General features: G+C 41.0%; 1 protein-coding gene across 4 annotated transcripts in view; it reads right to left on the bottom strand.

The window, feature by feature from the left end:
- myo5aa (myosin VAa) overlaps positions 1-25,893 on the bottom strand; it is a 74,737-nt gene that overhangs the window by 45,469 nt on the left and 3,375 nt on the right. For all 4 annotated transcript variants that reach the window (XM_050046034.1, XM_050046040.1, XM_050046049.1 and 1 more), the window contains exons 2-5: positions 9,497-9,607; positions 6,293-6,464; positions 4,220-4,364; positions 1,869-2,025 (exon numbers count right to left, since the gene is read on the bottom strand). In XM_050046034.1, coding sequence (XP_049901991.1) covers positions 1,869-2,025; positions 4,220-4,364; positions 6,293-6,464; positions 9,497-9,607 — 585 coding nt within the window. The remainder of the gene's footprint in view (positions 1-1,868; positions 2,026-4,219; positions 4,365-6,292; positions 6,465-9,496; positions 9,608-25,893) is intronic.

The following is a 25,893-nucleotide window of genomic DNA, read 5'->3' as shown; positions in this document are numbered from 1 at the left end:
GAGTCTACAGTTTTGGAGATAAATTAGACCTACAAGAGGGAGACAGTGAGCAGTGGGGGATTGTTAGTGAAAATCGCATTTTCTTTTGTTATTTTTGGTCAAATCACTGAAAGCAAACAAAATGGTCGGAGGCCACCTGAAACAGTGACTATGATGCTATTACAATAGTTAGGCTACATTATAGGAAATACTATATAATTTATGTAGGCTATGTCACGTACACTCTACAGAGCCAGATCCAGGATCCTCTTCAAGTTTGTCAGGGAGGAATGTGGAAGTGGAGGAAGAGATTGTTCTTTTTCACAAATATGGGAATGATAGTCAAAAATACCATCAAAATGCATAGTTTTATGTAAAATAGCATAAAAATTTTTTGACAGCCTCACGGCCGGCTGTGTATAGAGCCCAGTAAAAATTCTTTTCATGGGGCCCAAAATCCCTGGCAGCGCCCCTGTGTTCAAAGCTGCATCAAGTGATTTCAGAGATTCAGTGAGTAGAAAATCTATGAGTAATTCAAGATGGTGATTTTAAGTCTTCAGAGTTATTTTAGAAAAAATGCTGTCAAAAGGTTTAAAACATATTCATCATTTTATGATAAAAAAAAAAAATTCTAGGTTTGCATTGAATCTAGACTTTGGTGCCAGTTCTAACGAGGTAAATGGGGTGGGCACAGTGAATCACACTATAACCCATCATATCTTTGTTGTTTCACCTTTGACTGAAATATTGTTCCACCAGATTAAGACACACATTACATGATGACTTTTGTTATCTAAATGCGTGCATTCATTTTCTTTGTCATTAGTCAATATCATGGCTCTGCCCAGCAGCTGCATCTTAAGCCCCTGCTGGATCCAAGATAGCTAAGGCTACCTGCTGTTGGCAGGTAGTATTGTAGGCTACATTTATTTGATTATCAGTTACTGACTGACTAACTTTCAAACAGCTAATGATATTTACTAATGTTGAGGAGAGCTAACTTTAGCCAGCTCCACAATGTTTTCTAGTATTATCATGAGGGGGCACTTATTGCCAAATTATTATAAATCTGGAATTTTGTCACTTACTGGTACTTGTTACTTTGTTTGTCAATGAACTACGTTAGCATTTGCACTTTGTTTAGCTAACGTTAGCCAGCAGGCAACCTACATTAATTGGGAGATAAAACTATTAATGACAGTAAGAAATAATCCTTGCAAAGGTGTACAAGAAACAGACAGGGAGCTGAGGTGTTGGTGAGTGATAGCAAATGTTACAGCTTCTCTACCTTAATCATTGTTAAGACGTGTGTGTTCTAGTTAATAGTATAAACTAACGTTGGATGACTATCACTAGTATGAATGTAAATCACTGAGGCAAACTGCAAGGAATTGTAGCATATGGTCAAGTCCTAGTCTGGTGGATATTTTCGTCTCGAGTCCAGCTAGAATAATAATTAGAGCCATTAATAACTTGATCTAGAAATGACTGTGGTGTGGTCAGTGATAACAGGTCGAACCAGCTCCATTTGGTCTGGATAGTGATATAGACTGGAGCAAACAGGAGCTTGAGCTGAGCTATATGCAGCTGACAGACAGACCCATGATCTGTTTAGACCAATAACAAAAAAACACACACACATGCTTTTAGATAAAAAAAATTTGGTGGAAGGATTTTTCAGTCAAAGCTGAAACAACAAAGATATGATGGATTATAGTGTGACTTGCTGTGCCCACCCCATTGACTACAATAGAAGTGGCACCACACTGTGGCCCACTGTCACTGACGTCATGTAGTTTCCTTCTTTTATAGTGTCCTTGAGCGTCAGTAAGAAACAGCTTCTCTTTAAGATAAAACTAGAAGTGATCTAAGGTCTTTCCAGTCCTCACCTCCATGATGGGGTTGGAAGCCAAGACTTTCTGCTCGACGTTGGCCTCGCTGGTGGAGCCGCTGACCGTAGCAAAGTATCTCATGGCATATTTGGCTGATACTGTCTTTCCTGCTCCGGACTCCCCGCTCACAATGATCGACTGGTTCCTCTCATCCCTGACAGATCAAACAAACAAACAAAAACTGAGAAACTGTGTATAGCACAGGTTAGTGTACTTGTAAAGAATTGAGGCCACGTAGAAAATTGTTGCCAGTCAAGTGTTGGCTCCAACGGGCATAAGAGGGGTTTTAGTGTTACTTTAGTCAATGACGTTGAGAGTAAGGCTAAAAGTTAATGGTAACTTCTGTATTTTCCAATCTGGACTATTATTCCCCATGTTTTTGTGTTTAAATGGGAACCACATTTTTTTTTTTTTTTTTACTGGTCCAGTACTGAGGAGGAGTGCAGCAGCTGGCAGCCACAAAACAGTCTGTAATGTAACAACTTTGCACCCTCAATTTAAATCCACTTAAAGTGCTTGTTTTTGCTCCACAGAGATAGACCTTGTTGTTAATGAGTAAGATCCTTTTCGTTTAACCACAGACAATTTTATCATTGTAAAACACACCTAGTTTGAAGTCGATAAAAACACAACAACTCACAAAAACCACCTGGGTTCATCTTTCAAATGTTCCAATTATCACCAGCTCTGGATTGGTTAAAATAAACCCTAATTTAACCAGTCAGATGTGAAAATATGCCAGCTCTATACATACTAAAATTAATGTTTATTTAAATAGTCTGGTGGGTTTGTTGAAAGCGACTTCAGGCTGTTTCTGGTTAAACAAAAAGGATCTTTCTCTTTAACAAAAAGGTCTATCAAGCAAAACTAGTGGATGTATATTGATGGTGCACACTGCGGCGAGTTGTTAGACTGCAGTCTATTTGGTAGCTGTCGGCTGAAGCCCTCTCGCTCAATACTGGACCAATATAAAAAATTGTTGTTCCCATAAGTCACTTTACACACAAACATGGCAAAATACCAGAGTTGCCCTTTAAGGGTGGTGACTGTGATGTGTACTGATCATGTGAAGTTTAATATTTAGAGAGTGACACAAGCAATGCCCAAGTTAGTTCTTGGGCAGATAGAAAGTGCCAGATGCTGTCATCACCAAACATATTCAGTGCCTGCAGACAGAGCAGGTGTTAACACACCTTTTTAAGCCTCTGTGTTCCTTTGCATGTTTTATTACCTCAACAGGCTGTCCTCCACATTCTCAAAAGGACTGAGATAAAATCCTGAGGCAGCACTACCTTCTCCTACTGAGCCACCTTTCTTTGAAATAAGCTCCCAGCTGCTGGAAGGCAGGCTGGCTCTGCTGCTGTCTTTTTTTTTTTTTTTTTTTGCATCTTTCCACCTGTGGCTCCTATTGCATTCCTAGCCCTTTACGAAGTTACAATATTTGGTTAAATTTCCTCTCCCAGGTCTTCTTTGATTTTTTTGTGTCTTAGACTTTACAATTTTGGGAGGTTTTACTTGTCTTCCTTGAGACCCTGGTCTGTGTGGGCGGTGTGAACTGTTGATGTTATGAGCATTTGACGCCTGTTGAGACCCTGTATGTCAAACTGGGCTATGTAAAGAAACTTTAGTCATGTTTCACAACAACAACTTGGGCTGAGTGTTTACCAGTGGCGTCACATATGATGCCACGCATCAACAGTCCCTGACTCCGACTGGCTGGAACACAGATTACTAACTCAAATGATTCATCTCAGTATAGAAAGTATTACGGATTGCATACTTTTTATTTTAAACATTGAGTCATATAATGAGCAAAAAATTTGTGCTTAATATTACCTCCTCGTTAAGTCATTTATACTGGCTCCCTGACAGAAGGTGACTGCCTTTGCAGTTAAAGCCCCCAGACTTTGAGAGAATCTTTTGCACACTGAGATTCAACAGGCTACATCTGTAACATCTTGAGATTATGAATAGAATCAATTGTGCAGCGTCATATTGGACATACTGAAAGGGTTACTGCTGACTACTGCCAGCTTCAACTAAAGCTGCCCTGCAGTAGTGAAGCAATGAGGGTGGGAGATCTGAGTGCTAATTAAATTTGGTGTACAGTACTGTTAGTACACACGTGTAGGTTGATGATATAAACTCCCAGAGAGTGGCTTAAGAAATCTACTAGTTGGCTCCTGCAGAGAAAAGCAATATTAAAAGAGCAAGGAAGACAGAGGGAGACGGTGAGACCACCACGAGCCTATTTCTGGCTGAGCTTTGACCTACAAACCCAGAAGAGAGAGGGGGCTGTGCAACAAGGAGACTAAAGTCGAGGCTACTCAGGTAACACACACACAAACCTAGCCATCTGTTTATAAGCCTCCTCTGCCACAGCGAAGATATGTGGGTCCATGTCTCCCATGTTCTGACCGCTGTAGGCATTGATGATGTCCGTTCCGTAGATTGGCAGCGTCTCATACGGGTTGATGGCCACCAGAACGATTCCTACGACACAGAACATAGAGGGAAAGTATGAGCTCACCCGCAGCTGAATTGGACCACATTGAACAGGTAATACACTGGGATGCCTCTTTCCAAACTAGGAAGGTAGGTGTTGTACTTCATATACAGTAATCTATATACTGCATATTGTTCATTATCACATTTGAAGGTGTTGGAGCTCACACTGTTCTCAATAACTTAAACAGAGAGGAGGAACTTGCATGAATCCAGAAAGCAGATTTTATCACATATACATCAGGGGTTGGAATCTCTACGCACCTCACCATTCAATTCATATTCAGCAAGCTACAATGCCATAATAGAAATGATTATCAATGCATCTTGATGCATCAGTGTTTTTGATTTCTACACGATTTATTTTTTCCCACTGTGTGACTACTTGCTACTTTTAAATCATAGTGTGTATATATAATGATCCATAATTAACAGATTGATTGACTTGCATACAGTGTGGCTCTTATCCAGGTTCCTTTTCCTTCTACTTCACAGAAGCCAAAGTGCTTCCATATGCTACAGCTTCTAAGCCAGGAGGTGCAAGTTTGGTTGCATGCACCTATGGTTGCTCACGTTCAGCCATTCTCCACAAAACTTAGTAAGTAGCCCATCTTAAAACATAAACATGATGCACATGTTTATATCCATTATGTTTCACTATCCAGTTGGTTCAGTTGCGAGGTACATAAAGCCTGGTCTAACAAAATTGTTACAGGTGGACATAATGTTTTCCTAATTTTCCTTATTTCGTATTTGTAGCAAATACGAAACTTTAAAATATAGTACCAGTGGAGATTCGGGGGTCTCAAGAGCAAAGTGACTATGACTCAAAAAAAAAAAAAAAAAAAAAAAGATTAAAACTAAATGAAACATGTCATACTGCATATTTATGCTCTTGAATGAAGCCTTGCTTTTTAGTTTTATCAATGAGTGTAGATCATGGATGTATAGAAAGAAATGGATACAGCATTGAAGGTGGGGCCCCGTTCATTCTTACTAAAGCTGCTCAGTGGTGCAAGAAGCCTATAAAGTTGAACTGTCACATAAAAAATCAAATGGATGATCGGAACTGCTTAGGCACTGTGTGGCTTACAGACGTCTCCTGACCAAGTTGGCTACTTCCGGTTTAGCGCTCCGCTAACTTGAGTGGGGATAAAATGATTCAATCGTATGTCTCTTCTAGACTTTCCAAAAGTTATCAGACTGAATGGTTTAAATCCTAATTGTGAAACGAGTCATTTCACCAGGGTTGTGACGCTCGCAGAAATGCATCCATTAATTTGCAGACATCACTTTTACATCTAAGTCAATAGGAAAAGTCTTTTTAGGCCGCAGGGCACTACGTGATGGATGTAATTCCAACAGTTTGGCCGCTACAAAAATTGGCTTCAAAGCACGGTTCACTTCCTGGGGGCCTGGTGTAGACACAGTTGATACTAAAGCATACATCATTTTAAGTGTTGAATGGAGACAATAAACAATGCTTGATTTATAGTATGAATGCAACAAAGGTTATTGAAGGTCGCAGACATCAAATCAGTGCTTAACTAATAAACTGTCAGACCATCCAGTTTCAGACATTACTCTGCTGATTAGCATGCCATAATGAGTGCAAAAAGATGAATGGGGTTTCTGTTGTTTTCAATGACTGAGCCATAAACACAATAGAAATCAATGCCAACCTCATGTGTTAAGTGTGTTGAAAAATTTTACAGATTGATAGTGAAATGTTTTCATGTTGTTTGATCAAACAGACATGTACAATATGAATACCTCTTTCACCTCTTGACTCAATCTCTGTATTTTTTCCTTATATTACCATTCATTACACCTTAGGTTGTTTGAAAGTATGAATTTATTCTGAAACACTGACAACATACATCAGAGCTTCATTAGACGGTTAATGTGCCACCTACCGCAGTAAGTGTAGATGAGCTTGGAGTCGATGAAGCGGACTTTGAGGTTGTGCAGCACGGCCGGCTCGTGGAGGTAGCTGAGTGCTGTGAGGTCATTCTCGCCCACCAAGATGTCGGGGTTTCGCAGGTAAGGCAGGTTCTTCGTCTTGGGGTCCAGTTTGTGTTCAATGTTCTGAAGATGACCAGGAGAACAGAGCAAAGAGAAAGTTAAAACAGAGTGTGCTGAATCGAGCAAAGAACACAACACATTACGAGGAATTCATACATTTAAAAGAAAAGATGGTGAACCAGTCCAAATCTGGCCACAACCTGTGTTCATATCCTCTTACTTATTGTACATATTAAGATGATACTCTTTCCAGTTATAATGTGTCATTATTCATACTCATGTCTTCCACAGACCAGGTATTACATTAACTCACATTAAGCAGCTCAGTGCAAGAGCCTAGATTAAAATGTGTCTGAGGTGTCCTGACTTGTTTTTACTGCCAGCCGATAAGATGTAAGTACTTTCTGTGGCCATGGCCAAAATTCAACATGACAGTCGTGTTGATTTTCCCAAAACAAGTATCAGTCGTCCTCACTATGCTAACAGAATACATCCTATGTTTGTACTCACCAAATGAAGAGAGAGAAACATGCCTTTGTTTATTGCTTGAGCCAAAAGTGACAAGTATTTGGTTAAATCAAGTACTGTGATAAAATACATTGAGAGATTTCGTCGAGATGAACATCTGTGAGCTCCTTTACACTTTTGGCTGTTGCAGTTTTAAAGGTCTGGCTGCCTGCAGCTGACTAATAATCAATAACCACTTCCAATAAAAGTATTCATACAGTATTTCATGCATGTTCTCAAAAATGTCATGAGACAGGCTACTGATTTGGCACGGCTCTGGAGCAAAACCACCAGTCATTCAAAGCTGTATTGTATTAATGTTGTTTTCAGTTTGGTGCCTCTCTCTGCATGGAAACACTTGACTTTTGTTTGTTATTTCTCTTTTAAATGGATCATGTTCTTTTTCTGAAACTTGTTTGGTTTAATTCTGTTACAGAAAGTCTTTTTGCAAACAACATCAAGAATAAATTAGATTATTGTACTGCTTGTCTGACTAATTGAGTGCGTTATTTTTCAAGAGCAGCCAACAACACAGAGGGCACTCTGAGAGGGCATGACTCCATCAAGGCTGCACAATCATCTAAACTAAGCACAAAAAGTAAGGAAATTTGTGTTTGGTATATTATTTCTTTGTTGTAACAATGCCTCTTGGCAATAAATCTTATACCGTTGGAAAGCCTGTTTATTTCCCTTTTAAATGGTGCCACATTTGTAAGGAACATGCATTTGTGGGATGAGCAGCAGAGCTGAGTATGTGGGTTGCGCCCATGAAAAATCTGCCAAATCTTCTCTGCCATGCCAAACAGCTTTTTTTTTGCTGTTGACTCTCGTTTGGTGTTGTTTGGTGGATTGGATGATTGAAGTCTGAAGAAAAAAGACATATTGGCAATTTAACAATATATCCATTTAAGAAACAGGAGCATCAGTAGAGTGTGGAAGAACCATACACAGCCACAACAGCCTGGCACCTCCTCCTCATGCTGGTCACCAGCCTGGTCACACACTGCTGTGGGATGGCATCCCATTCTTGAACCAGCATTTGTCGCGAGTCATCCAACGTGGTTGTGCTGGTCACTATGGCAGGAACAGCACACCCAAGCTGATCCTACAAGTGTTCAATAGGGTTGAGGTCAGGACTGCTGGCAGGCCATTCCATCCTCTCCACTCCCAAATTCTGGAGGTAGTCTCTGGTAAACCCTGCTCTGTGGGGGCGGGCGTTGTTATCTTGGAGGATAGAGTTCAGTCCCAGACTGTGGAGATATGGGATTGCCACTAGTTGCAGAATTTAATCTCGATATCTCTCTGCATTGAGACTGCCTCCAATGATGACAAGCCTTGTTTTTCCAGTGAGGGATCAACATGTGGGGCCCCACACCATCACACTGCCTCCACCAAAAGATGTTACTCTATCAGTGCAGCAATCAGCAAAGCGTTTTGCGCGTCTTCTCCACACTTTGACCCTATGATCCAACTGCTGTAGGCAGAATCTGGACTCATCTCTGAACATAATGTTCCTCCCCATGTTCAGGTTCCAGTGCACGTGTTGCCGACATGCAACAGGGCCTGACGGTGATCAGGTAATCAGGCTGACAATCAGGTACCTGATTGTCAGCAATCAGGTATCTGACCTGATTGTCAGCACCTGGGCGTACCAGAAGCTCAAAACAAGAGTCAAGAGCAACAGCAAAAAAAAAAAAAGCCATTTGGCATTGGCAGAGAACATATGGCAAATTTCATGGGCGCAACCCACATACTCAGCTCTGCTGCTCATCCCACAAATTCATGTTCCTTACAAATGTGGCACCATTTGAAAGAAAAAAAAAAGAGGCTTTCCAATGTTCTAAGATTTATTGCCAAAAAGCATTGTTGTGGTAGACCCACAGCTCTACAAGTAAAATTACTGTTTTTGTCAGAGGAGTCTGGCTTTAAAAAGAGTATAGATAGGTTGAACTTCTAGTTCAGTTCCCTGACAGAAAGGGACGTGACTGGATAAATGGGATTCAGATTATACTGCACGAGCTGTGTGAGAGTTTGAAAACAGATGTTTTGACATTGTTTTGCTGTTGTTTTACGTGGCCACATGACTTCAATTCATCAAGAATTTTCAGATTTGGGTTTTTTGTTCACCGTGGAGGCACACGAGAATAACGAAGCATCCTTCACAAATATGATGTAACATGCAAGGAGTAACTGATACACACATAATCATTTGAGGATTGAAGTATTCCTTTCAACAGCCAGAACCACAAACATACAGTAACCGCCTTGATGTTGCTAGTTACATTTACATATTATTAAGAGCAATATGGCAAATGGTCTTCGCATTCTTTCATTAACAGGAGTGCTGTTGCCTGGAAGCTGTTTGTATTCCAAGTTGAGGATTTGAATTTACTGCTATACATTTAAAATGCTCCTTGGGGGCATCTTTGTGAGCAGGTCTCATTTGTGGAAAGAGCTAATGGTAAAACCAATAACCACTAATGAGACCCAGCAGCACTTTGAAGTGTCTTTGAGGCAGAGAGAGAGAAACAGAGGATGCAACAAGAAGAGCTGAGAGAAGAAAAATATAAACCTCTATTCATCCTCACCTTTCCATCCTCCAGCATAAGCTGCAGGGAGGCGTCCCCATTTTTGTAGTCCTTGGTCAGCTCAGCAGACTTCCACACTTCCTCTGCATCGGGGATCCACACCCGAGCACACTGAGACAGGGAGACAGAAAAAAGAAAGAAAAGTTAAATAAAGATGCAGGGCGGCCTCCTGAAAGTCAGAGATTCAAATCTTCAATCAGAGCCCCCTCAGTCGACTGAGATTCCTTTAAGTTGAGCATTTTTTTTTCTCTTGTCAGTCAGTGTGCTGTGTACATCTAGAAACGTCTTGCTCCCCAGATTTAGCTGCAGAGAGAGCTCTCCCTCCTTCATGCTACCCTTTGGTACAGGCAGCTGCGGACACAGAGTCAGCTGCCCACAGGAAGAGAGACTTCACCCGGTCATGCTCTGAGATAACATTATCTTCTGCCTTCTGCTTAGAAGTGGGGAATTTATAGCTCACAGCTACTTAATACAATATAGACATTAGCTTTATATGATATCTAAAATGTTGTTGCACATTTCCAAACTGTTGTTAGCATAGTTAGCTTGCTAGTTTACTGTATTATGTGAGTGTCACTGTCACATTGAACGTTTCACTGAACCCTGTTAAAATCTATATGGGGAAAAAAATGAATGAATAGTCGAATATTTGTACTCCACAGCCAAATCCAATTCAGCTAGCATAATTATGAGTCGGGTACAGCCCTATAAAGACGTGTCATAGCACTTGAGGAATACAAATTATGTCAAGAGTCAGAGTTACTGACATTTTATATTACCATTCAAAACATATATTTTCAAGACTTTGATGCCTTCTATTAATTTTGGCTCTGTATATACACTGACAACATTATGATATCCTTTGAAACTGCCTCATTTTTAACTTATTTCAAAAAAATCAGAAGAGTCCCTGTGTAATAAACCCACTTTACCCTGTTTTTCATGTAGGCTGGTGTAGCGCTGGGCGATTCAGAGAAAATCACATTTTTGACCAAATACCTCCATATCAATATTGTGACAATATTGTAGGATTGACTATTGGTGCCTTTACAAAATATTTACACAATGAGGTTTTTGATAGATAATCATCAGTAGTATGGATATAAAGAACAGCTAAAACAGTCTGGTAAGTTTGTATTGTCCTGCCCTAGGCTGAAGAAACGTTATTTTGTAGATATTAGTGATAGTGACTCATGTTTGCGCCACCTCAGTTAAACTAAAACCTTTTAAAAAATGGATGACTGTCAAGGCTACTTCCTTTCTACTGATCGTTAAAGCAGTATGACCTCAGAGAAAACACTGGGTTCTATGTTTTCACAGTCATGAGCACATGGCTCGTAATGGCAAGTTAAGTGTGGGAAACCACTGCTGAACAAAAAGAGGCTCATAACCACTGAGGAATGCAGTTGTGGATATCGTGCGGTCAAAATTTAAAATTCACATACACGTACCCACAGAGCCAAGTTCAATATTAAACTGTTTCAGGCCTTACAGACTTGTGACTGGAGGCAATCAGCTGATCACAGACATGTGGAAACACAGTGATGAACACTGGCAGTCACATGGCTGAGGAATCCAGCTCACAAATGTAGGCGCATGCACTCACACACACACACACACACACACACACACACACACACACACACACACACACACACACACACACACGGTCAACTCCAAACATGACGTATCATCTGAAACATGTAAGTAGCTACATGCCCATTAGCCACTTAGCACAATCATTACTGCTTTGCTGACAGCGTTATTAACAGCTCAGTGTGTGGCATGCACTTGTAGATAAAATATAATATTTGTACAGTTTTGTATTTCTCTGTAATGTAGCAAAGTGTTAACAATGTCACTGATACTATTCTTTGTCAGACCATGAACTCAAACCATTGTGTTGCCCCACCCAAAATATATAATTTAATTATTAAATTAATATCGCAAAAATGCGGGTGACTAGTCAACCAAACTAGAGAAATTCTTAGTTGGGGGCAGCCCCATATGTGGACATCCTTTAATGTTCAAAAAACACTTTATTTTCCTCATACTGTCCGTAATGAATTAACTCTCTGATGGAGATGCTTCATTTGAGCACCTGTCTCTTTAAAACCCCCTCCCGAAAAAGCTCAGTCTGCTGTGATTGGTCATGTTTCCGGGCCTTCCACATTTTGGTGTTTCTGCAGCGACACTGCAGCGGAGGAGTAACTGTAACAGAGTATAGCGGCACTTTGTACCATGATAAATTACCAATAATTGCTTCTTTTCACAGCCAGACACGTTCAAGCAGAAATATGATCTGAAATTGGGGAGAAATTACCAACATCATCAGCCAAGATGGCGTATTTCTTTAACTTTCTAGCATGTAGGTGCAGATGAACATATGAAGAAATCTGTTTCAAGCTAACATTGGAAACAGAGTATTCAGGACAGTCTGAAGCCAGAGACTTTTGCTCACAGAAATTACTTTTACATCCGATTATCTCATTATTTGAAACTTTGGCCACATTTAGTACCCACATATGACATTGTGACATTATGTATGTGACAGAAAATAAGGAAAAGATGCCCCTGATATTCATGTGTGTGTTAGTTTCATACAGGATCCATCACCTCGTGAAAAAATCAATTAGAATAAATTGTTGCTCCCAAAACAATCAGATCAGATCTGATAAAATATATTCCTCCTCATCTTTTTGCCTTGGTTAAAGCATTATTCAGGACAGAGTAGAGAGACTTAAAAACAAACCCACATTCACATATACCACAAATCACCACAGGATTTAGACACTAAAACCTTTAAGTGTTATAATCTCAACATGAGTGAGGATTTTCACTTTGCTGAGACTCTCTGACTCTTTAAATACAAGAGAATTACAAACACACAGTGAACTACTAATACAGGAGTGAGTCAATGACACTTTTGATACTTTCAGAGGACTTGGGGGAGTCTTTCTGGAAATCCAACATCAATTTCATAGCTTTGCTGCATAAACTGCTGACAGCGGTTTTAAAGATGTGAGAGTGAAAGAGCTCACTGTAGAAGGGCACAGTGAGGGAGAACCTGGTTAATTTGGTCTGCTGCTTCACCACTGATCATCTGAATCATGACATCATGGTCACACAAACCCTCGCCCTCCCTCTCTCTGTCTGTCTCTTGCTCTTCGTATTAGGAAGAGTAGTGATGTGAAATGACAGCCAAGCCTCTCCAAGAATGACGGAGTTTAATGAAATTAAGTGTTTTCCATACTGATACCCCAATATTACTTTTTTAAACTTAGCATCACCAAAAGAATGTATCATGTATTTGTCAGAGACATTCAGTGTCTGACTTACACAGAGACTTACTGAATGTGTTCAAAGGCGTTATACAAGTGTTTAAAACTCCACCCCCACAAAGCCCCCAGGTTGTCCCATTTTTGTCCTTTCTTTAATCCTGTTCTCTCTCCACCCCTGCAGGAACACCAATCTGTGAGATCAGTGTGGTTAGGTAGTGTGCCATGTGGTTAAGGTTTGCTGTTGAGTGACAGTTAAAAAAGAAGCAATGGGTCTACAATCTGTTCAAGTCTGAGGCCAAGGTTAATAAAAACAAAACAACCAAAATCTGAAAAACTGAAAAATAAATGAAGAAATAAGGAACAACTGAGGTCAGAAAAGTCAGACAAGCTTTACTAAAAGAAACAACACTGGTTCTATTTAGCTGGGTACAGCAGTGTTTATTAGATAGTTTCTGGATGTCTGGCAGTAAAGCATCAAGAAGGCAACAGCCAAGGACTACAGTATGTGATGGAAGGATATATTCACGACGTTGACTTTCATGAACAAGGTGAAATGACACTAGTTGGTGCTCCCCTCTTTATGAAAAAGAGAGAGGTAGAGAGTGAGGATGACAAGATTATCTATCAAGATTGCTGCTGCACTGCCAGGTATGTGTCCATTTTTCACCCTCTGGGTATAAGAAAAGGTTTTACGTTACACATATATATGGGCGGACTCCTTTGAGTGACAGGCCGTCTGCTGATAGTGTCCTCGGCTTCTCAGTCACATCCACAGCACCAGCCTCTTGCTCAGTTATGGCCACTTCTGGCTCCAAGACACCAAGATGGCAATGACTACAATGCCAAACTTGAGGCTTCAAAACAGGAGTCCACAAACTGATGGGTGACGTCATGATAGCTACGTCTATTATTTTTACAGTCTGTAGTAGAGACCATGGTGATCACCTAATGTTAGTCTTGATTTGATGAGGAAAGTTAGTTAGTTAGTTAGTTAGTTAGTTACTTTTGGGTGGTATATAGACTTGCAGATTTAATGTAAACAAAGGAACTAACGATAATTCATGTCATCTTAAAAATATGTCAGCAACCAACCCATCAGTCCTTTTCCAAATATTTTAAACATTACGACAGAAGTAAGGACAAAGCAAACCTGGCTGACACTGTTGATCTGACATAAGGCTAAGTCCTCTTCATGTAGCTATATGTTAGCTAGCTAGTTAGCTACTGTTTTGCTAAGATTAACTAACTTAAGATGTGACTATGTATGTGTCTGTCAAGACTGTGACAGTCCTCTAGCCTCATCTTTTAACCATCTTAAAAATTAGGTTTTCTTTTCAACATAGATGAACCTAGCACATAGCATATTTAGGTATAACAGGATACGAGGAAAGTTGACCGAGGTTCTGCCTTATTCCAAACTTGCTCAACTGTTATTGGAGCAGACAGTGAAAAAGGGGCGGGACTTAGGAAGGGTCAACTGTGACAATATACAGTATATACTGACATTTTACAGTTAAAAAATGAACTTGGTAGTGCCCTGTTGGACTGTGTAATGACTATGCTCTTTCTAAATCACCTGCTGGCACATACCCTGATACGAATGTATCTGCAATAAGCTAATACCAGCTGATAAATCGTCCGGTATTAGCTAATTTTTCTGTCAAGCTCTACTGTGTGCATGTGGTTCTCAGAAAGAGAGATGAGTGCTGTGTTGAGCCAAATCAAGAAAAAGAAAAGCATACACTGAGACAGACGGAGAGAGAGACACGGAGTATGTGTCCATATGTGTGTGCTGAATCAAACAGCAGCTAAAAGGGACCCTTTACAAACAACCAGTCTGACCAAACCACACATCACAGCCTCACATCTGTTTGATACAAACACTCACAACTGAGATACCTGTGAGCTCAAACATCCCTCTTACTCCTAGTTAGAGACATCCTTTGTCCCCCCCACATATAATGTTTAAAGGAAAAACAAATGAATCAACATTAAAATTCAAGACAATTTCTGCAATAAGCTGTTTAACGTGCCAATAAAGAACTTGCAACAGCAATGTCGACTGTCTCTTTAACACTGACATATTTATTGGCACAATCATCTCATTGAACAGTCTATATACCTTCTGTGACAACGCTCTGAAATGTTGGAGGTGCAACATCTGCCTGCCAAAACTGACAAATTTATCAGAGCTGCTGTCACTTTCAGCTGTGCGGACAACCATTCACGCTCACATTCATACCTACGGACAATTTAGAGTCACCAATTAACCTGTGTGTCTTTGGACTGTGGAAGAAAATCAGAGTACCCGGAGAAAGCCCACACTGCCACAGGGAGAACATGCAAACTTGGCACAGAAGGGCTCCCCCACCCTGGGGTTTGAATCAGGAACCCTCTTTCTGTGAGGTGACAATGCTAACCACTGTGTCACCACGCCACGTGTTTTAAAACTCTGGGCCTCTGAGTTTTTATATTTTTCATAGGCCATGCAATGCTGTCAAATAATATGCAATATGTTGCTGTGAGCTTTGATTGAGGAAAAAAAATATTGTTTTATATGAATTCTAAGTTAAAGAAGTAAATCATGATTAACTGATTGTTAATGTTACCAGTGATCGATCGAGAAAAGTGCTCGTAATGGCAATTTGCACATGATTATACTACTCAGGAAATCCATTTTGTTGCTCCCAGTTTTCATTTATTATTTGTGGCCTTTTAAACCACCTTTAGGCCACTGTTTTTAATCACTACGATCTCCTGCTGTGAAGCCAACATTGTTCAAACAAGCAAATATTTATTTCAAATCGTAGTGGGTTTCCCGAAGTTTCTCAAGATATGAAATACATCTGCTACACTTTTGGAAAATGGACCTTAAAGCTATTTATAGGAGAAACAAAATGGGGGAAGCGGTGTTAAATGCAGAATTATAGGCAGATATAACCTCTTTGCCTGCCTCTCTCTATTGCTCTTCCCATTCTACCATTTTTTTTAGTTGTTTCACCTTTTTGGTCCCCAAAGGATACCGTCCCAGCAGCCAGCCTCCTAGCAACGGAGAGAGAGGACGAGAGGTAGAGAGACATGGAGGGAAAGAGGGAAAGAGGGAGGAGAGGAGGAGGACTGAGGCTAAAAATAGCATCAGTGAGTTTTGAGCAGCATCACACCTCACAGAGACATCACTGCGCTACTGAGAACACTTCCTGATCCTCATAATCATCCGCTCACACGCACACATACACACACACATACACGCAGACACCTGTTTCACACCTCAGTAGGTGTCAAGCTTGATTATCCTGAATAACGCTGCCAGTCTGTACATTTCTTATCTTTCTCTTTCCTGTTAGACCAAAACACATACTTACAAGTATGTGTACCTGAGTGTGGGACGGAAAGACAGGCAGCAATATAATGTAGCGGCTGAGGCTATGAATCATATTTATAGACCAACAAATTCCCCTGGGTTCAGGAAACAGAGGAGAGATGAAGGATGAAACTCAACCACACACACACACTGACAGACACACACACACACACACACACACACTCTGACAGACATTTACATGATTCAAGGACATAATCCTCCACAATGAAACACAAGCTGGGAAAGAGGAGCATCTAAAAGCCGGAGAGAAATGTGATGAGTCAGAGCGCAGCCTCTCTGTCTGCCTTACAGAGGGACGGATGATAGTCAGGATGGTGAGTTATGGGCGTCAGACGAAGATGAAGAGGAGAGAGGATGACAAAAAAGGACCACAGACATCAGAGCATCTCTGATGTCATAAATCACGTGACTAAACTGCCTCTGCGTTGAGCTCGTCCCACATACAGAACGCCACTTGCATGAGTGTACACACGCTATCTACGAACTCAAGCTGCTAACTTGTGTTTATAGTTCTAATTCTGGGGTAAAATCTGTACCTCAGGGCACTGGGTGTGGTCAAACTGATGTGAGGGTCACATGCCCTCTGTGTAATAAATTATGCTTTTAAATGTACAAAATGCAAGACGGGTTCGGAGCTTAAAACAAGACAAGTAGAAAATGTCAGCTGTATTGTGTTCAACGCATTAGAATTAGAATACAAACAATACAACACCTTCCTCCATCTGCATCCTGTCTGCAACAGATGCTCTCATCTGAAATGGATGGTGACATGTTCAATGTATTCAGTGTGATCCTGCATCCAGATTCAGATTCAGATTCAGAAAACTTTGTCTGTCATAACAGAAAATCTTCTTCAACGTGGCTCCACACACAAGACAAGACAATACAGAAACAATCGCACAACACAGATTCTGAAAGCATACGATTACACAGTTGGTAACCTTTATGAAAATAACTTTTTCCTTTATTTGCTGAAACTGTCACCATATTCACACAGTATTACATGAGACAGTCTGTGAAAAAAATCACGTTTCTCCTCCTCCTCCCACTGCCTCTAATGGCATTTGCTAGAATCTACTGTGCCTGTTGGAATAAAACAATCAGAGCCGAGAAGTCTCTTACACAGCTGTCAGTCTGGTGAAATACACCATTCACCGCTAGTGAGCTGCTCGTTAACTGGTCGGTCAAACTGTTAAACTGGGCGGTGCTGATCAAATATGAATCAAGATTCTGGTACCGCATGGCCTATTTCTCACCTCAAATGTTTCCAGAAAAATATTTTAGTGCACTGTTTAGCTGTAAAATGAGAATGTTTGCTCTGAGTGGTGGGCGGTGCTCTGTTTCAGCTCGACAGTTTCCAACATGGCGGCTGGGCCACAAATTTTTAGTTCATGAGCAGTGATTGACAAGTGCGTTAGAGACTCCTCAGCTCTGATTGCTGGTTTTCATTAATTTCTGGTAATGCCGTTAGAAACATGGCGAAGAACATGATTTTTTTTCACAGATTATGTCGCATGTACCATGGCTGTAAAGGGCAACACATATGTTGCATGTGCTATGCAAACATCGCTCTGTGCGATGAAAGACATTACTGCTGCAGCACCTGTGCTATACAGCTTTGCACTGCATGTGTGAGAGACAGAGATGTTTGCTTGTTTAAGATGAGTGTTTGCGTGTGAGGTGAATTGATTGCGCACAAACAATCTCTATTCTACTTGATAGTAGTTAATTTACTGTGTGACGATGAGAAGGTGCCTGGGCATCAGATTTCTTTTACAAAAATGCAGCAGCGCTGTGACAATACCACAGCCTGTATAAAATCATGGACGTGGCTATCATGATATCACCCATTGATTTGCGGACTCCTGTTTTAAAGCCTGGAGTTCGGGAATTTCGGCTGTCACCATCTTGTTTGTTTTTTTGGAGCCACAACTGACAAAATTTGGACAAGAGGTTAGAGCTGTGGTGGAGTAAGGGGAGGTTCTGACTAAGGGGCTATACACATGCTGTGTTTTTTGCACCCTTAAAGTCACTGTTTTTAATGTAGACAGTAGGCACGCTCAAATGCCAGAGCAACACCATCTTGGCGCGCATGTATTCCAAGCACCTATCTTTCAGGGTACGACAGTTACGCCCTGAGATAAACAGAGTTCAACTTTTAGAACACAACACAGCAGCGCGCACCACAGGTTATGTGACGGGGAATAACCAATCATAGCCGTCAGACATCTTTCCCTTTTTCCGTAAATATCAGCCTGTGATAAATATATGGAGAAGGTGATCATTTAAGTGCAGGGCTACCAGAGATTTACATCTGTGCCGTGGACAAGAGGCCTATTCACAAACAGCGCCTGGAAGAAGATCAGCTCTGCATGGTGCATTTTAACATGGAGATCTATGGGGACTGACTTGCTTCTGAAACAAGGCTCAAGTGGTCATTCAAAGAACTGCAGCTTTTGGCACTTCTGTGATGGTTTCATTTTTCAGCCCTGGAGGCTGCCGCTTGGCTGATACAGACATTTCACACACCAGACCTACTGTAACTTTATTTAACTTGGACCTGACGATGAACATTCAAACTGTGTTGATCCTGTTCATGAGTTTGCCATCACTGTGTTTGTCACAGGTCTGTCTGCAGTGTAGTTTAAACACTTTGCTGATAAACCAGAGAATTTTACAGTAACACTGGGCTTCATGATCAAAGTCTCTCTCTTTCCACAAATACTGTAGCTGTGTACTACACATTTAGCCTGAAACCTGCCTCTGAAAACTGCAAGATTATTACACAATTACTTTTTAATACCAGTCTGAATAAAAAGCAATGCATACCATAGTATCTCCCAGATATGATACCAGTTCTCCAGTAATAAGTCATTTCCACACAGTGTACTATTTACCAATTCACTACAGTAAAGATCATATTGGAGGACAACAATTATTTATCACCATCAGTGTTCTCGTGTCAGTGTCCTGGTTTTCTGACACATCAATTATTTAATGACACATTTTCTTTTATATCGAATAATTAACTAGTCCACACTTTCCCTCACAGCAACCGACAGCAGGTCACTTCACAGTAGGGTAAGGCTGCTCTTGAAGGTACAAGGCTGGGCTGATGCTAATCCTGGTTTAACTGAGACAAAGGATCAGGACCTGATCAGGCTAATGCAACACCGGCTAATCTTATTCAAGTCAACTACACCGAGATTTAATTACATTCACATATGGCTACAGGTTGCCGCTGTGTTGCTAACAGGATGACAAAGCTTCTGCTTGTCTCCTTGAACCATGGCAGAAACACATGTATGATTGTGTTCACATTAATAGACACTTGATTAAACCGATTTCATCTAATATTAATCTCTTAATATAAAGAAAGGTGACCAGTCATGCTGTTTTTAACATTTAAGATAGCAAATTTCTGCAGATCAGGTGTAAATGTAACCTCCCTTTGCTCTCGACTCTACTGCAACACCTCTGCAAGGATATTAGGGAAGGACTGAGGTTTGGAGGTCACAGAGATTTGGGCATTGGGAGAGTGTGTGTGCAGTTTACGTGCAAGTACTGTATGTGTGTGTGAGTGCGTGCCTGTGTGATATAGGGCTATAACTACAGGGCGGGGCATCCATGACAAGTGTTTACAAATCTGCACAAAGTCAACAGCAGATTAGACGGACTTCACCTTGCTAACACTGAGCTCTGAGCTTTCACTCTGGCCTGCTGTGACTCCTCTGAACCCTCCCACTGTTTTCTCCTGCTTACACTCACACCACCAGGGCCTTTAGGTTACACTGACACTGCAAGCCTTGGTGCTCAATTTGGAGTCATCGCTCAGAGTTTTCTAGTATGAACTTTTCATGGTACTAAGCTAACCGGCAAAGGAACAATAACAAAACATTACAGGCAGCATGCTGTTGTACAGTAACAAACAGGAGGCCACTGGAGTAAGCGTTCATGGTTTCATTTATAAATTGACATACAGTGAAAGCCAGCAAATTCTTGAGCACATGACAACGAGGACGAGGAGAAAGACAGCCAAATTCTTGAAAATGGCTCTTTATAGAGCAATGGCTGCTACGTCTGTACGGAGGTGTGTGTGGATGCTGAGTCAGAGCCTGAGTGGTAGGATCGTGACGTCAGTGGCTTCACTGAAACACATTTCATCCAAAATGTCCGGATGTGATGAGCGACTTCCGTTGACATCCTGAAACTGCTTCTATGTTTGAATTTACAGTGACTTCTGCCAGAATTGTGAGAAATGTTGGTCTAGAATGACGCAAAAATGTCGTATGAATTCCGATGTGACTGTTCAGACTGAGGTCGGTGATTTAGGTGATTTATCTGAGTCACATGTGGGCAAAAGAGTCAGATTTGGGCCACTTTTGCTTGCAGTCTGAACATAAATAAATGCCTATCAGATCACTAACATTAAAATAAATAAATTTTAATCTGCTAATTCTGCTCTGTTTTTAAAAAGTAACTATTCTTAGTGAAATAATCTAGGGCAATAATAAGGGCAAATAAAGTAGAAAATAGATTAAAATGTGAAAGCATTGTTACAGCACAGTCAGGCAGAGACTACCTAGACAGCTGCAGTGGTATGCGAAAAGTGTTTTGCCCACATATTCTCAGTAAAGCCGTCAATGGAGTCCCAGACTGCAGAGGCCTCGTCACATGATGCCACTCATGTGAGAATCTGCTGTTTTTCTGCTCAGCTGGGCAGACCCAGCATGACGCCAAGATACAAAGACCTCAGTGCTGGTGGAGAGTTTGGTTGGGGAAGAAACTGTGCTAGTCTCACTACACCCGATGGTGTTCCCTGACTAGGATCTTGGCACAACTAGCATGCCAAAGTCCGGTGATTGCCAAAGATCAGGGTCTCTTACTAAGAAGCTGTGACGATGCCCAGTATCTAATCTCATTAGTTTGGTCAGCGCTGACTCTTGGAGTAGTGTAGCTCACTTCTGTGTGTTAAGTCAGGGTAGGAGAGTCAGTGCACAATTGCGCTTTTGTCTTATGTTTCTACCAATGAGCCTGAATAGTCTCATTCAACTCATCAGGAAACAATCAATAAAACGAGACATGCTAAGCGAAGCAGCTCTTCAGAGACACTACTTTCTTGGTTTTCTAAAAATGTCCTCTGTTTGCTGCTACGTACCACATGCTACAGCAAACAGATATCTGTGGAAAAAGTATCTATATGACCTGTGGGTGTAAAGGATACGAACACACTGCCCGAATATCATTGAAATGAAGAACATGTTGCTTCTCTGTCAAGTCAACTAGATTGTGTCCTAGCCTGGTGAGTCAGATATGCAGCCCTGTATCTAGAACGATTGGGACAAACTGTCCAGTGGTTACACTTTGATCTGAAACAAAGTTTTAGCTGTTATTCAGACACCAAAACACAGCTCAGGCTAAAATCTGATTTGTTATGACTGCCCTGCTGATTTCACTGATATAACTATTTTCTACAGAACAAGGGTGTGTCAGGAGTGGGGCTCCATGTTGCACATTAAAGAGGCAATATCCCAAATTCGAGACAAGAGCTTACAGATCACTTATCAAAGACCCACATTCAGCTAAACCAAGAGAGCAGCGTCTCTTTCAACAGATCAGATGGTTTAATTTAATTTCAAGTCAAGATCTTTTTTGGTAACAAATCTACGTAGTCACTGAATGGAGGGATGAGATAAAGAAGCAAAAACTTACTTCGACGAACATATACTCCAACTCCCGGTTCATCTTGTCTCTTCATCAAGTTTCTAGCTCATGCTGTGAGTCTGCTGGTTTTCTGGATGCCTCCAGCCACACACACCACAAGACCAGACGCTAGCTGATGGTGGATAAAACCTTCCCAGTGTGTCTGCAAACACAAGCAGCGTTCACCGACATCCCCCAAAGTTCCTTGCCCTGTGACAGATAACAGGCCATCCCTGCTGTCTATCAAACATCCCAGCTTCGTTTCTCGATCACATGAGTTGAGAGGCAGACAGAATCTCAGAGGGAGAAAACAGGACTTTACCACAAACCACTGACATGACAAATAACAACTGTCTGACAGACGAACAGTCAACCTGAGTCTTGTTCCTATATGCTGGATTAAAAGTGTCCTCTTAATGTAGAAGAGCACATTTAATTAGCATCCAAATATTAATCTAAATTGTAGTTTCTGAACTGAAGACATTTAATTTACCTAAGGATATAGGCTGAATACGAAAACAGACTGTTGACACAAGATGCTAAAGGTTTGTTCCTCAAATCACAAGAAATAATTGCTGCCTCATCACACTGAACATAATTGTCAGAATTACTATTTAGCCCCCTGTCTGCATCTTCTAGTGTGTTTTTTTGTGTTGGACAGGACTGCAATGACTACATGCCAGGGCATATATAACATGACTGCACAATTACTTTAACCAGGTTATCGCAGTAATCTAATGCACATGCTCTCAAATAGAGCTGGGGAGAAAAAAATAAACCACTGGCATGAGATCATGTAAAATTTCGCCACCTGATGCAGTGAGGTAAACACCTATACAGCACACAAAGCGTGACTGTCCTGTTCCATGACATATTTATATAAACTACTACGGTGTAATATGAAATGTATACAGATATCAAACAAATGTGAGTCATTTGTTGTACTACAAGAAATGTGGATGTCTGTACCAAATGTCACGGCACTTGATCCAAAGGTTGCTGAAATATGTCACTCAAAACCACAACTTTATGGTGGCATCATAGACTGTCTATGAAAACGGACAAGAAGTCTCCACTTCCTCTGACTATACAAAAATGAAGCCAAAATATCCAGGATACGGTGGCTGCCATCTTGCATTGGTGATGTCATTTGGAGCCAGAGTCTGCGCAGTAGGGATCTCTGTAGTATAGAGTTCCCACCGTCCCACCCATCACCAGCAGTGTCATTGATAGCGAGCACATCGATTGTTACACCCAGCTGTCAATCATGACATCAGACCCCCTTTTTATAGTATCAAATAACTACTTAAAAGTCAAGACATCACCAAAGTCAGTAGGACTCATCCTCTGGGCACTATTAATACCTGTACCAAATTCCCAGCACTCCATCTGGTGTGTTCAGATATTTCAGTCTTGATCAAAGCAGTGGACTGACCGACTGACTAACTTGCTACCCTTAGAGCAGTCAGGGCTAAAAATTAGGAACAGGTATAAATCTAAGGTGGTGTAAAATTAATGTACACCTAAGCACAGAAAACCACTGCTGCACTGCTCTAGAAACATAAAGCATGCTGTGCTTTTAGAAACACCCCAACAAGTGATGTAACCAGCAGGTGTTTTCCTTTCCATCAGCTGTTCATGACAACACTCACTCCCTCACATCACTGAGTGGTGTGTGGCCATATGTGCAACATGCTCCAAAGTTTCACTCCACCGCTGTTTTCTGACCAATATAATTCAGTCCTGAAATTTACCCTGAAGGCTCCCATCCCTGTATCGCCTGTACCTCTTTTGGGATCCAGTTGGTCAGACAGGAAGCTAGCACCAACACTGCAACACACTTTGTTCAGATTCTGATGCAGAGGTGTTTCTTTCCTATGCCAACAGCATTTCAAGTCTGGTTGAGCCTTTTTCCAGTCTGACAAATGATTGATGGCACATGTGTAACATTAGTGTGTGTGTCGGTGGTTGTGTGTATACATGAGTTAAAGAAGTAAAAACTCTGCACAGTTTATAAGACTGTATATCACATGGTTTCCTGATCAGTGGCCCAAAGATCCTGATGTAATGAAGGTAATTCTCTTCAAATATAATCACATCATTTAAAAGTACATGTGTTGTAATAGAGTCATGCTCATGGGCAATAAATCATTATAGTATTAATGTATGTTGACTTAACCTATAGTTCCCACTCTTACTTTCTCCAGTGTCTCCTCAAGTAATAGGCGAGTAATATAAAAGCTTTCTGGCACTCTCTTTTAAAGGGTGGGTCTATCATTTTTTTGTTTCTTTTTTAAGGTTTTTATATCATTCTGTAGTTTCCCAGTAGTGTTCCTAGCATGGAGCTAAGCAATGTGCTGCTGTGGACAACATGTTAGTTTGGGTCGGAGAGTCACACAATAACACAAACCAGCTAAACAAGTGAGACAGTGGTAGATAAGCAACTCCCATGTTCTGCTACGTAAAATAACTGTATTTGTCTGAAGAGTCCGGTGGCTTTGAAGAGAGCGATATGACAGCTTCATTTCACATCTGAGAGGGCTGTCTGACATCGAGGTAAAGCCGTGGGGATATTCTAAATATAGTGTCCACTTTTAGTGGTATTTATTCATTAAGTAGTCCTTTAAATGTGGCTAGAATATGCTTTGCTGTTGCCCCCCTTCACAGCAGTACACTGCTTAACTTCCCTGTCAGTATACCTGCCTGCTTCTCTAAAATGGGAGCATCTTGATGCACTGACTATGGATAAGCACCTCATACAACCCCACTTTAAAAAATCCAAACTAGCTCTTTCAGTTATTATTACCAGTGCTTTAACCGTCCGCCACTTTTTGAGCTGAGTAGGCATGTCTTTTGAAAAACCCAGATAACGACACAGTTAGGGTCAACTTTTAAATAAAAGATCAGGAAGGCTCAGTTTTCCATAAGCAGACTACTTCTTCTTGTGTGTCCTGTGTCTTACCATGGCTGACCAGAGGGCAACAAAACAAAAACCATAATCCTGAATGTGGTGAGCGTTGTTTATTACTGCCTCACTGTAGCTCCTGCTGCTGATTGACAGCCAGCCACAGGCCTAGCTACAGTAAACTCACTGATACAGACAAATCAAGGCTGTCTGAACTGCCATCACAGGCAATGCGCCCTTCTACAGCTCTGTATCTTCTACATGTTAAGCTTGTTGTGAAAAAGAAAATCTGCAGAGACAATAGCTTTCTTCTCAATTTAGTATCATAAATCAATGCTGAGTCTAGTAATGCTAAAAATAAAGCACATGCACTAGTTGTGTTACAGCACAACACTCCTGCAAATGCAGTATATATTTTTGAAACTCTAGGGTGTGCGCTGAATAGCCTTTCCATCTCTGAGTCATGTAATGGAGTGTCGCCTCACTTTCATTTCCATGAGAATATCCTCCCTCTCTTCCACCTCTGCCTGTAGTCACACAGCACCGTTTCATTCACATCCACCACCTCTTGGTGGCTTTCATCCTGATTTGTTTTACTTACTTTACGTGGCTCACGCAGATAAAACAGACTGAATTAAGTCTAATTTAAATAAATGCAATTAATGCTTACAACTGCAGCTTCTTCCCTCTAAAACCAATAAAGTCCGCCTTCACCTCTGAATCACCTCTACTGGCAGTCAGGTCAGTCAGGAGCCAAATGTGGATTGGAACAGAATCTGATGCGGTGTGTGTATTTGTAAATGTGTGTGTATGTGTATTAGTGTGTATGTGTGCATGTTAACCAAGCAGATCCAACCTGCTCAATAGGCTTCTATAAGGCTGACTCATATGCACAAAGAACAGAGTGTTTTCCACCCCTGTGTTGGAAAAGTAAATCACAGAGAGGGGTCTGACATCAGCAGCAGACTTCTAAAACAGACTGTACCATTCAAAGCAGAAACTAATTTTGTGTTTTCCCGGCCACGCTGACAAGTTTCACCTCACTCCTTTGCAATTAAAACCATTTAACAACCAACAAGATTCTTATGAACCAAGACAGCCAGATTGATGGATAGCTACAAGCCAA

Source organism: Epinephelus moara, chromosome 1, assembly GCF_006386435.1.
Source record: "Epinephelus moara isolate mb chromosome 1, YSFRI_EMoa_1.0, whole genome shotgun sequence".
Classification (NCBI taxonomy): domain Eukaryota; kingdom Metazoa; phylum Chordata; class Actinopteri; order Perciformes; family Serranidae; genus Epinephelus; species Epinephelus moara.
Note: the sequence above shows the minus strand (reverse complement) of the source record. Positions and strands in the feature narration are given on the sequence as shown.